Source organism: Garra rufa, chromosome 17, assembly GCF_049309525.1.
Source record: "Garra rufa chromosome 17, GarRuf1.0, whole genome shotgun sequence".
Lineage (NCBI taxonomy): Eukaryota > Metazoa > Chordata > Actinopteri > Cypriniformes > Cyprinidae > Garra > Garra rufa.
Genome location: NC_133377.1, coordinates 44,662,983 through 44,676,968, shown reverse-complemented (window position 1 = coordinate 44,676,968; position 13,986 = coordinate 44,662,983). Strand labels below are relative to the sequence as shown.

At 35.2% G+C, this 13,986-nt stretch overlaps 1 protein-coding gene across 3 annotated transcripts in view; it reads left to right on the top strand.

Annotated features, from left to right (window-relative positions):
• The window catches only part of LOC141289494 (ras/Rap GTPase-activating protein SynGAP-like), a 122,579-nt gene that overhangs the window by 103,918 nt on the left and 4,675 nt on the right, over positions 1-13,986 (top strand). For 2 of the 3 annotated variants that reach the window (XM_073821597.1, XM_073821599.1), the window contains 5 exons: positions 1,476-2,075; positions 6,875-7,333; positions 10,137-10,310; positions 10,397-10,608; positions 10,691-10,763. In XM_073821597.1, the coding sequence (XP_073677698.1) occupies positions 1,476-2,075; positions 6,875-7,333; positions 10,137-10,310; positions 10,397-10,608; positions 10,691-10,763 (1,518 nt within the window). The remainder of the gene's footprint in view (positions 1-1,475; positions 2,076-6,874; positions 7,334-10,136; positions 10,311-10,396; positions 10,609-10,690; positions 10,764-13,986) is intronic. The other variant, XM_073821598.1, reaches the window with a different exon arrangement.

The window sequence follows — 13,986 nt, the reverse complement described above, 5'->3', positions numbered from 1 at the left end:
ATACATTGCATGGGTCAAAATTTTTGATTTTTCTTTCATGCCAAAAATCATTAGGAAATTAAGTAAAGATCATGTTCCATGAAGATTTTTTGTAAAATTCCTACTATAAATATATCAAAATGTAATTTTTGATTAGTAATATGCATTGTTAAGAACTTAATTTGGACAACTTTAAAGGTGATTTTCTCAGTATTTTGATTTATCTGCACCCTCAGATTCCAGATTTTCAAATAGTTGTATCTCGGCCAAATATTGTCCTATCCTAACAAACCATGCATCAATAGAAAGCTTATTTATTGAGTATTCATATGATGTATAAATCTCAGTTTTGTAAAATTTTACCTTATGACTGGTTTTGTGGTCCAGGGTCACAAATAAGCTTTGCATTGATGTATGGTTTGTTAGGATAGGACAATATTTGGCTGAGATACAACTATTTGAAAATCTGCAATCTGAGGGTGGAAAAAAGCAAAAATATTGAGAAAATCGCTTTTAAAGTTGTCCAAATGAATTTCTTAGCAATGCATATTAGTAATCATAAATTAAGTTTTGATATATTTATGGTAGGAAATTTACAAAATATCTTCATGCAACATGATGTTTACTTAATATCCTAATGATTTTTGGCATAAAAGAAAAATGTATAATTTTGGCTGTGCTACTTAGGAATTAAGTTTTGTGCTCCAGGGTCACATTTGTAGTTCTTTGCTAAGCTCCCAAAGACTTAAGTATTTCATTTAGGGCTGCATGATTATGACAAAAATCATAATTGCCGATTATTTCCTTGAAATCATAATAGCGATTATCAATTATGATGATGATCACAATTTACATTGATTGATGTTAAATAGCTTTATACCATTTTTAAGCAACTGCATGCCTTTTATATAAAAGTAAAAAAGATACGCTATATGCATAGAGGGTTTAATTGATAATGCTTTTATCACGGTATACAGTATTATCATGATATTAAAATTTATTTGCAAAAAAGTGGTGTCGGCTGCATTATGTTTAGCACCATCAGCTGTCAGAGAATGAACATGTACTTTTATCCACAGCGTCTCTCACGTGCTCCGCCTTGTCCTCCTCATCCGTGCTTCTCATCCGTGCTTTGGCGCAGCATACAGCAGTGTTGTGCATTGTGACCAGTTGATGTGAAAAGTTATCTTAAAATGCATTCATAATTCTAAATAATTTGTTCTAAATAATTATTCTAGGTATTTTGAGGTGCCCACGATAACAATATCGGTTCGCCTCTCACAACATGACATGCTCTAAACACGCCTAAACACGCAAGCAGAATAATGAACCTTTTTTTTTTTTTTTGCGGCTTTGATTTTGTAATTGTGCCATCCGTAATCGTGATTGCGATTAGAAATTTGATTAGTTGTGCAGCCCTAATTTCATTAGCTTCAAAACCCCAGATTGTTCAGTCTGGTGCTCATGTTGCGCTCGTCTGGTGTGTGTCCCGTCAGGTTCTCAGTGTGAATAAGAGTGTTTCTATGATGGACCTGCAGGATTCTCGCATTAACAGCGTGTCGAACCTGCATTCGGTCAACGATCTGCTGAACTCCTCTCAGGGGTCTCTCGCCGGACTGGCCGGCTTCGGTCCGCTGGGCGGCGCCCCTCTCAGGGCCGGAGGACGCGTTTCGGCAGGGTCGGGCGGTTCCAGTATGTCGGGCGGTTTGCGTCTGAGCCACTCGGGCGGCCTGACGACGGATTCGCTGTCCCAGCAGCAGCAGCAGCAGGCGGCCGCCATGCACGTGCCTCTGTCCTTCCAGAACCCTCTGTTCCACCTGGCGTCCGACGGGCCGCAGTACCACACGCCGCCCCACGTCCCCGCTGCCGCCCCACCGCCGCTGCTGCTGGCACCCGAGCCGGAGAACGGTCACGTGGGCTTCGGCGTGCCGACGTTCGGACACAGCGGCTTCTCTCGCAGCGAGGACCTGTCAGCCCTGCGGACGCAGAACAGCCTGGTGCAGCCCAACATCGTCCACTCGCACAGCTACAGCGACGACTTCACGCGCCACAACCAGGCCGACTACGCCCGCAGACAGCTCTCGCTGCAGGTGCAGGTAATCTCACACACGCCCAGTCGCATTTCACCCGATTCCATACTATGTTGATATGTTGATATTTAACCATAACATTATATAAACCGATAACTATACTGATAACTACAGTGACAAATATACTGATAACAGTAGTGATAACTATACCGACAACCATAACATTATGTGTACCGATAACTTAAACAATACCAACAACTATAAAAATAACTGTACAGATAACTATACAGATCACTATAGAGATCATTATCGGATAACTATACTGATAACTACAGTGGTTAATATGCCGATAATTATACCGATAACCATAATATTATGTATACCAATAACTATGCTGATAACTACAGTGATAAATATACTGATAACAGTACTGATAACTATACCGATAACCATAACATTATGTGTACCGATAACTTAAACAATACCAACAACTATAAAAATAACTATACAGATAACTATACAGATCACTATAGAGATCATTATCGGATAACTATACTGATAACTACAGTGGTTAATATGCCGATAATTATACCGATAACCATAATATTATGTATACCAATAACTATACTGATAACTACAGTGATAAATATACTGATAACAGTAGTGATAACTATACCGACAACCATAACATTATGTGTACCGATAACTTAAACAATACCAACAACTATAAAAATAACTGTACAGATAACTATACAGATCACTATAGAGATCATTATCGGATAACTATACTGATAACTACAGTGGTTAATATGCCGATAATTATACAGATAACCATAATATTATGTATACCAATATAGGGCTGGGCGATATGGCTGAAAACTATATCACGATATCAGTGTTTCATATCGGTCGATATCGATAATTATTGATATTTTTATGACCCATTTAAAATAAGGACCAGGAGAAAAATATATTACACTCAAGCATTTTTATTTTAAACTTAACCTGCCTCTGATCATAATCCCCTCAGTTATTAAGACAGAAATGTCAACGACCATGGAAAACTCATATAATTAAAATGTAAACATAAGTCTAAAGTCACAATATACACTTAATTATCTCTTAATTCTCAATTCAAACCCCATTCATTGTCGATGAAGTGAATGGTCAAGCTAATGTATGGCCCAGAAGTACGGCTTGACCACAGGTCAGAGGTTGTTGCAAAGTACTTGGCTGATTATATTTTTTTCTGCACAGATTGCTGGTTGCCAGTAGCCAACATTACTTCTTTCCCGGTACTTTAGCCTATACTTTGTGTAATAACAAAAGTATTTATTTAAGTGAAAAAATAAGTCCAAAACTTTCAACATTTTGAACAATAGGGCCTTACAATCTTTTTTTTTTTTTTTCAGAAATTTTTGTTTTAATTTTTCTGATAATCAAATGAAAGCAAAATCACTGATTTATTTTTAAAAATAAAAATAAACGGAGCTTTACTGTTAAAATTAATACATAGAAGAAAAATTATATTCAGTTAAAAAAAGGTTTAATAATAATAGTATTTTTTCAACAATTAAGTGGTGACTCTTTATTTTATTTTTTATCATATATATTGTTTTATGTAAATTATTTAAATGTGAACATATAAACACCTACATTATACTGTACAAAGTAATACAAGACTAATATTGTTCTGTTACATGTTAAACCGCACTTTTATTTTGACAGGTTGCCGTGAAGTTTCAGTGTGTAATACAGTATGAATGATGCTAGCTTCACTAATGAAACGGTAAAATTGACAAAAAGTGACACTCACAGCAGCTTTGGAGATGTATTTATTGGAGTTTGTCTGTTCATGTGAGATGCAAAGGCCAAAAATTAGCGGGAGCGTCACGTGTGCAGTAAGTTATGCGTGTAGTGAAAATAAAACGCGTCTCCTCCATTCATAGGCAAACGGAACATGCAGGATTCTTATTGAAACGGTCTTTTTGCATTTCAGTTTTCACAGACACTAGTCCATATCGCGACCTGAATTAATTAACAGACCAACTTTTGATTTATTGGTCCAAAAATCGACGAATTCCGCGGCATTCCGCCCTATAGTAAAGTCCGTTTTTATGAATGGAGTCCGCGATCCCGTCTGTGAGGAGACATTGTAAACGCGCCATCATGTAGAGACAGAAATCAAATGCCGTCGTGTGAATAAGATTAATAACATAAGGCTATTTAGTTTGTTTAATACAACAACATGGACCCGTTCTGTAGGAAAGATAACCTTAACTTCTATTGTGATCTGGCGCTATGAACTGAACGTTAAAGGGGGGCTGGGCGGGCCGACGAAGAATACAAAATATCGAACGTTTTATCGAACACATTTTTTATTGATATCGATCTCTTGTCTATCGCGATATATATCGTTATCGTTTTATCGCCCAGCCCTATACCAATAACTATACTGATAACTACAGTGATAAATATACTGATAACAGTACTGATAACTATACCGATAACCATAACATTATGTGTACCGATAACTTAAACAATACCAACAACTATAAAAATAACTGTACAGATAACTATACAGATCACTATAGAGATCATTATCGGATAACTATACTGATAACTACAGTGGTTAATATGCCGATAATTATACCGATAACCATAATATTATGTATACCAATAACTATACTGATAACTACAGTGATAAATATACTGATAACAGTACTGATAACTATACCGATAACCATAACATTATGTGTACCGATAACTTAAACAATACCAACAACTATAAAAATAACTATACAGACCACTATAACTACAGTGGTAAATATGCCGATAACTACTGATAACCATAACATCATGTGTACCAATAACAATAATGTTAACTAGAATAACTTCGGCAATAACTAGAACAATACCGATAACTAAATAGATCACTATTACAATAACTATAACGATAACCACAACATTAGGTATACCGATAACGATAACAATAACTATACTGATAACTAGAATAACCACTCTAATAACTAGAACAATACCGATAACTAAATAGATCACTATTACAATAACTATACTGATAACTACAGTGACAAATATACTGATAACTAAACTGACAACCATAACATTTTGTGTACCGATAACTTAAACAATACCAACAACTATAAAAATAACTGTACAGATAACTATACAGATCACTATAGAGATCATTATCGGATAACTATACTGATAACTACAGTATTTAATATGCCGATAATTATACCGATAACCATAATATTATGTATACCAATAACTATACTGATAACTACAGTGATAAATATACTGATAACAGTACTGATAACTATACCGATAACCATAACATTATGTGTACCGAAAACTTAAACAATATCAACAACTATAAAAATAACTATACAGACCACTATAACTACAGTGGTAAATATGCCGATAACTACTGATAACCATAACATCATGTGTACCAATAACAATAATGTTAACTATAATAACTACGGCAATAACTAGAACAATACCGATAACTAAATAGATCACTATTACAATAACTATAACGATAACCACAACATTAGGTATACCGATAACAATAACTATACTGATAACTAGAATAACCACTCTAATAACTAGAACAATACCGATAACTAAATAGATCACTATTACAATAACTATACTGATAACTACAGTGTTAAAATACTGATAAGAGTAGTGATAACTATACAGACAACCATAACATTATATGTACCAATAACTTAAACAATACCAAAATCTATTAAAATAACTGTACAGATAACTGTACAGATCACTATAGCGATAATTATCAGATAAATATACCGATAACTACAGTGGTTAATATGCCGATAATTATACAGATAACCATAACATTATGTATACCAATAACTATACTGATAACTATAACAATAACTACACCGATAACTAGTAAAAAATATATCAATAACAGTAGTGCTAACTGTACCGATAACCATTATTTTATGTATGCCGATAACTATAACAATAACTATACTGGTAACTATAACTATAATTACACCGATAACAATAACTACACTGATAACTATAACTATACTGATAACCATAACATTATGTATACCAATAACAATAATGTGAACTATAATAACTCTGGCAATAACTAGAACAATACCGATAACTAAATAGATCACTATTACAATAACTATAACGATAACCACAACATTACGTATACCGATAACGATAACAATAACGGTAACTATAATAACTACGTCAGTACCGATAAATATACTGATAACCATAACAATAACTATACCAATAACTACAAATAAATATTGCAATAACTATACTGATAACCATAACATTATGTGTGCCGATAACTATAACAATACCGATAACTATACAGATCACTATAATGATAATTATAGTGATAACTATATCAATAACTACAGTGATAAATATTGCAATAACTATTCTGATAACTATGACATTATGTGTGCCGATAACTATAACAGTAACACTAACTAAAATAACTATGACATAACTATATCAATATCGATAACTATATAGATCACTATAATGATAATTATAGTGATAACTATACCGATAACTACAGTAATAAATATTGCAATAACTATACTGATAACCATAACATCATGTATACCAATAACTATAACAATAACACTAACTAGAATATCTATAACAATATTTATAGATAGACAGCCCGCAGACAGCTGTCGCTGCAGGTGCAGCTAATCTAATGCACATCCAATCGCATTTTACCCGATTCCATAGTAATGTTGATAATCAATATACGGCTACATGGAATACTCGATTCTGATTGGTCAGTCACCACATTCTGTGTGTGTCATCAGGAGAATCTTCAGCAGCAGGTTCTGATGGGCATCGCCCCGCAGACAGCCACAGGCACCGGGACGCCTGCTTCTCTGGCCACTCCTCCCACTACCATCCATCCTGTCCGTCAGGCCTCCATGGCCCCGCCTCCCCCTCAGCGCGCGAAGCCTCAGCCCGCCCACCAGCTGTCCGTCAGCTCGGCCGCCAACTCCACGCCCCCCAAGACCCGTCCACAAAGCGGGAACCTTCTCCAGTCGCCCGACTCCAGTTTCGGGGGGAGGCAGTTGCCGAGGCAGCAGATGTCGGTGAAGGATAGCCCCGCCCCCGGTCTGCCGCATCAGTCCAGCACGGCCGCGGAGAATACTGCCCATCAAGGTGGAGCCAGTGAGAGCACAGAAAACACACCGAGCAACCAACCAGCAAAACCTGCACAGCAAACCAACCAACAGCACCTGCTCAAGCCAACCATGAACAAACAGGTGAACACACACATAAACACACACATACAGTCTTTTGTCACAGACGTTTTATGTCTGTGCAGGGTTAGGTCCCATCAGTAATCTGGGGCTTTATTCATCTGGAGTAATTCAAATTAAAGGTAAAATGGGTAAAGTGATGTCTGTAAGTCCTGTTTGTGGTTTCACTTTCTTAACTAGAATGATTAGTATTGTCAGAGTGCACAAAATACTCATTTATAGCAGAACTGCGCCATTCAGAGCTGAACTGAGAGCCTTTTAAAATTCAGATCTTGATTGCAATTCAAATTTGAATGTAAGCAAAAAAAAATTAATTGTCAATTATTTTGTCCTATAAAGCTCAGAAATGTAAATGTGGATCAGAGTGCAAGAGCACTTGGAAACCTTGGAATAATATGATGTGTTTAAAAAAGCCTCTTCTGCTAATCAAGGCGGCATTCATTTGATTAAAAAAATACAGTAAAAATTGTGAAATATATTTATTATTTAAAACAGCTGTTTTCTATGTAAATATCTGTTAAACTGTAATTTATTTCTGTGATCAAATCTGAATTTTTAGCATCATTAATCTAGTCTTCAGTAGGGCTGGGTATTGTGACCAATTCGGTGATTCGATTCGATTCTTATTTTTATGGTTTCGATTCGATCCGATTTCGATTTCGATTCGATTCAGTATCGATTAGCTATCAATATTTCATTTAAAATGTTAGTTTTGCAGACATGGGATCCATATTTTGATATAAATGCTGGTAACTGAAACTCTGCACTTAAGTTTATTACTGAAATACACATCTACATTAATAATAGGGTGCACACAGTTGTTTACTTTAAACAACTTTTATTTTAAATGAACACTGTAACAAGAAGTCATAAATATGTGCATCCATTGTACACCATGCAAACAAACTGCAAAATGCACATTACTGTAAAAAAATAAAAAGACTGTAAATGTGCAAACAGTGAAATCTATTAAGATCTTCAAACATGTTTAAGAAATAAAACATTTTTCTAAATTCAAAACGTTCAAAACAGGCCAATTATAAAGCCCTTGTCTGCGTATACAAAACATTCTAACTGTCCATAAAACTAACAGTTCTTAACTACAGCCTAATCATTTTTGATCACCAGATTTTTCTACAAAAAAAGCAGCTGATGGTGACACCTTCAGGACGAGAGGTGAATATTCATATCCTCTTACGTGAAGCAGGCGCATTAAGAATCGATTAAGAACGATTAAAATCGGAGAATCGATATTTTTTACCCAGCCCTAGTCTTCAGTGTCACATGATCCTTCAGAAATCATTCTAATGTGCTGATTTGCTCCTCAAGAAACATTTTTGACTATTATCAACGTTGAAAACAGTTTTTGTGAAAACAGTGATACATTTTATTTTCCAGGATTCACAGATGAACAGAAAGTTCAAAAGAGCAGCATTTATTTATAATTCAACATTATAAATGTGACCCAGAACCACAAAACCAGTCATAATGGTCTTTTTTTTTTAAATTTGAGATTTATACATCATCTCAAAGCCGAATAAATAAGTGTCCCACTGATGTATGGTTTGTTAAGATAGGACAACATTTGGCTGAGATACAATTAAAAAAATCTGAGGGTGCAAAAAAATCTAAATATTGAGAAAATGGCGATTAAAGTTGTCCAAATGAAGTTCTTAGCAATGCATATTACTAATCAAAAATTAAGTTTTGATATATATATATATACGATAGGAAAATTACAGAATGTCTTCATGGAACGTGATCTTTAGTTGGCATAAAAGAAAAATCAATCATTTTGACCCATACAATGTATTTTTGGCTATTGCTACAAATATACCCGTGCTACTTCAGACTGGTTTTGTGGTTCGGGGTCACAAATGTCTTCAATTTAATACAATTTAATACATAGTAATTTCTTTCTTTTCTTTTTTAATTGTACTGACACCAAACTTGTGTCCAGTAGTTTACAGTGCCCTGCAGAAGTATTCATACCCCTTCATTTTTTTCACTTTTTGTTGCAGCATTTTTCCCCACATCAATTTACACTCCATACACCATAATAATGACAAAGCAAAAAACAGATTTGCTCATTTTACAAATTTATGAAAAATTCACACCCTTAACTCAGTCCATAGTTGAAGCAGCTTTACAGCCTCAAGTGTTTTTGGGTCTGATGTGAGCATCTTTGCACATCTGCATTTGGCAATTATCTGCCATTCTTTGCCTCACCTTTTCACCTCTCCATCTCTGTCAGCTTGGACATTTTCTAGAGTCCTAGTTGTTCCAATCGTCTTCCATTATGGAGAATGCTTCTGTCAACCTTCAATGCAGCAGATTTGTTTCTGAACTCTTCTCTAGATCATCGCCTTAACGCAAGTCTGTCTCTGAGCTCTACAGGCAGTTATCTTGGTTTTTGCTCTGATCTGCATTTTCAGCTGTTAGACCTTTTCCCTTTACTAAATCAGACTCATTCAAATCAATCTGCCACAGTTTAACTCCAGTCCAAGTGTAGGAACATCTAGAAGCAATATGAATGCTCCTGAGATAAACTTCGAGTGTCCCAGAAAAGGGTATGAATACTTATGCAACGGGATCTTTTCAGTTTTTTATTTATAATAAATTTGAAAAGTTGTTACAAACCTGTTCTGTTTTGGGGGGAAAAGTAATTTAAAGCAGTTTAACATAATGCTGCAACAAAACAAAATGTGACTGTATGTGTTCATGTAGTCTTAGATTCAGCTCTATATTCTCATGTGGTCTGTATGTCAAATGAGCATCATGTTTTCTCTGTGTTTGTGTGTTTCAGGGCTCCAAGTCTCCGTCCACTCTCAATACTCCCTCAGCTGCATCCGAGCGTACGGTGGCCTGGGTGTCCAACATGCCGCACCTGTCTGCGGACATCGAGAGTCTGCGTGTGGATCGTGAGGACTTCAAACTGAAGGAGCACTCTAAGAGCATGGACGAGTCCCGTCTGGACCGGGTCAGTACTGACGCTACGGCACTCACTGTAACGTGTGTGTGTTAAACGAGCGAGTCGCTGACGGTTCTGTGTTCTTGTTTGTGCAGGTGCGCGAGTACGAGGAGGAGATCCACTCTCTGAAGGAGCGTCTGATGATGTCCCACCGTAAGCTGGAGGAGTACGAGCGGCGGCTGCAGTCGCAGGAGCAGCAGACCAGTAAGATCCTGCTGCAGTACCAGAGCCGGCTGGACGACAGCGAGAGACGCCTGCGGCATCAGCAGATGGAGAAAGACTCGCAGATCAAGGGCATCATCAACAGGTCAGACGCGTGACGCGCGCTCGCGACTTTGTCCCTGCGATTACCAGAGCACCCTGGGAATGTGTGTGTGTGTGTGTTGCAGGTTGATGGTGGTAGAGGATGAGCTGAGGGGAAGTGGAATGCCTGACCTCAAAACCAGAATATTCACAGAACAGGTCTGTCACACGCACACCGGGAAAGCCATCTGTAACCTTCATGACTATGAGCTTGTGTGTGACGCCCATCACATCCGTTGTGTGTGAGTGTGACATCGATGAGATGTAGCGGGGCTGTGCGGTATGAACCATGTGACCCAAAACTACAGTTCATAAGGAAAGGCATTCTGTGCAGCTTGTGTCACATATAGACACCGTTCCTGGAGGTTCTTTGCAGTAATGTGACATTAATCTAGAATCAAACTGCTGTGCGTCACATTTGTGTTTGTTTCAGTTCCTCTAAATGTGTCTCATCCAGTCAGAAGCTGCAGTCTGAATATGTTTACTAATATCAGTTTAACTGTAATTAATATAACGATAAAAATAGTGATTAATGTTATGATAACTATACTGATATTTATATAGATCACTATAACAATAACTGTAATGATAACTATACCGATAACTACAGTGATAAATATACTGAAAACTGTGATAACTATACCGATAACTACAGTGATAAATATACTGAAAACTGTGATAACTATACCGATAACTACAGTGATAAATATGCCGATAACTGTAGTAATAACTGTTAAATTAATTATAGTGATAACTATACCAATAACCATAACATTATCTATGTCGATAGCTCTAACAGTAACTATACTGAAAAATATTACAATACCGATAACTACAGTAATAAATATACTGAAAACTGTGATAACTATACCGATAACTACAGTAATAAATATACTGAAACCTGTGATAACTATACCGATAACTACAGTAATAAATATACTGAAAACTGTGATAACTATACCGATAACTACAGTGATAAATATACTGAAAACTGTGATAACTATACCGATAACTACAGTGATAAATATACTGAAAACTGTGATAACTATACCGATAACTACAGTGATAAATATACAGAAAACTGTGATAACTATACCGATAACTACGGTGATAAATATACTGAAAACTGTGATAACTATACCGATAACTACAGTAATAAATATACTGAAAACTGTGATAACTATACCGATAACTACAGTAATAAATATACTGAAAACTGTGATAACTATACCGATAACTACAGTAATAAATATACTGAAAACTGTGATAACTATACCGATAACTACAGTAATAAATATACTGAAAACTGTGATAACTATACCGATAACTACAGTAATAAATATACTGAAAACTGTGATAACTATACCGATAACTACAGTAATAAATATACTGAAAACTGTGATAACTATACCGATAACTACAGTGATAAATATACTGAAAACTGTGATAACTATACCGATAACTACAGTAATAAATATACTGAAAACTGTGATAACTATACCGATAACTACAGTAATAAATATACTGAAAACTGTGATAACTATACCGATAACTACAGTAATAAATATACTGAAAACTGTGATAACTATACCGATAACTACAGTAATAAATATACTGAAAACTGTGATAACTATACCGATAACTACAGTGATAAATATGCCGATAACTGTAGTAATAACTGTTAAATTAATTATAGTGATAACTATACCAATAACCATAACATTATCTATGCCGATAGCTCTAACAGTAACTATACTGAAAAATATTACAATACCGATAACTATAAAGATCATTATACCGATAACTAAAATAACTATAGTGAGAACTATTATTTTATATAACAATAACTATACTGATATATATATATATATATATATATATATAAATATATAAAATACAGATAACTACGCCGATCTCTATAACAATAACTATGCCGATAATTATAGTGATAACTATAATAATAATTATACCGATAACTATAGTGATAACTATACCAATAACCATAACATTATCTATACCGTTAGCTATAACAGTAACTATACAAAAAAAATTACTATACCGATAACTGTAAAATAACTATAGTGAGAACTATAATAGTAAAATACATATAAATACTGATAACTATAACAATAACTACACCAATAGCTATAACAGTAGCTATACTGATAACTACAGTGATAAATATGCTAAGAACTATAACCATAACTATACCAAAAACTTAAATTATGACTATAATGATAGCTATAGTAATAAGTATACCAATAACTATAGGGATTACTATTATAATAACTACACTGTGTGCAAAATTATTAGGCACATTGATATTGCGGTCATATTTTTTTCCAAGCACATTTGACCAATTCCAAACCATATCAATCTTAATAACTACTATTCATTTTGTATTTAATTATTTATAAGTGATATATAATTGTCCATGAAGACTGGAAGTGAAAAACTCCTTATATTCAGGTGTGCAGAATTATTAGGCACATTTTCTTTTACCGATAAAATGAGCCAAAAAAGAGATTTACCTCAGACTGAAGTCAAAAACTATTAAATGGCCATGAGAAGGATGCAATACTAATGCAATACTGGAATTTGCAAAGTTAACGCATGACCACCAGACAGAAAAACGCTGGTTGTGTCTGTCAGAAAAAACAGGTGGAGGAGAAAAGATGCATGTTAATTGCAAAAAAGTACGAATTAATGTTAAGAATTAGATTAGGAACCATTTAGTCTCCAGTGCCACCGTTTTCCAGAACTGCAACCTACCTTGAGTCTCCAGAAGTGCAATGTGTCAGCTTCTCAGAGACTTTGCTTGGGCAAAAAATCCTAAAAAAAAATGACCCTCAATTAATAAGAATAACATTCTGAAGTGTTGTGAAATACATAAAGGCTTTATAGACAGATTAGTTTAGTTGAGAGTGGCTCTTGAAGGACCAGCACCACATCCTCTTCTAGCACTCTTATCCTCCAGAATCTGGCAGTAAGTTTTGGGACTTCAGTTTTAGTCCATCTCCTATCCTCAAATGTCTGACTTGCAGAGATGGACCAAAATGAACTCTTAAAACGTACTGCCAGATTCTGGAAAATATATTTTTGAAAGAGTGCTACAAAAGGAACTCAACTGATCTGTACAGCCTTCATGGACAATTATACACCACTTATAAATAATTAAATACAAAATGAATAGTAGTTATTAAGATCAAATGTTCAAATGTGCTTGGAAAAAAAAATATGACAACAATGATTATGCACACAGTGTATACTAATTATAACTATAGTGAAACAATAAGGATAACCGTAATGAAGAACAGTTACTATAATGATTTAATTGTTCCAGCATCCAAACCAACATACGATAAAGTTTATTCTGCAGTTT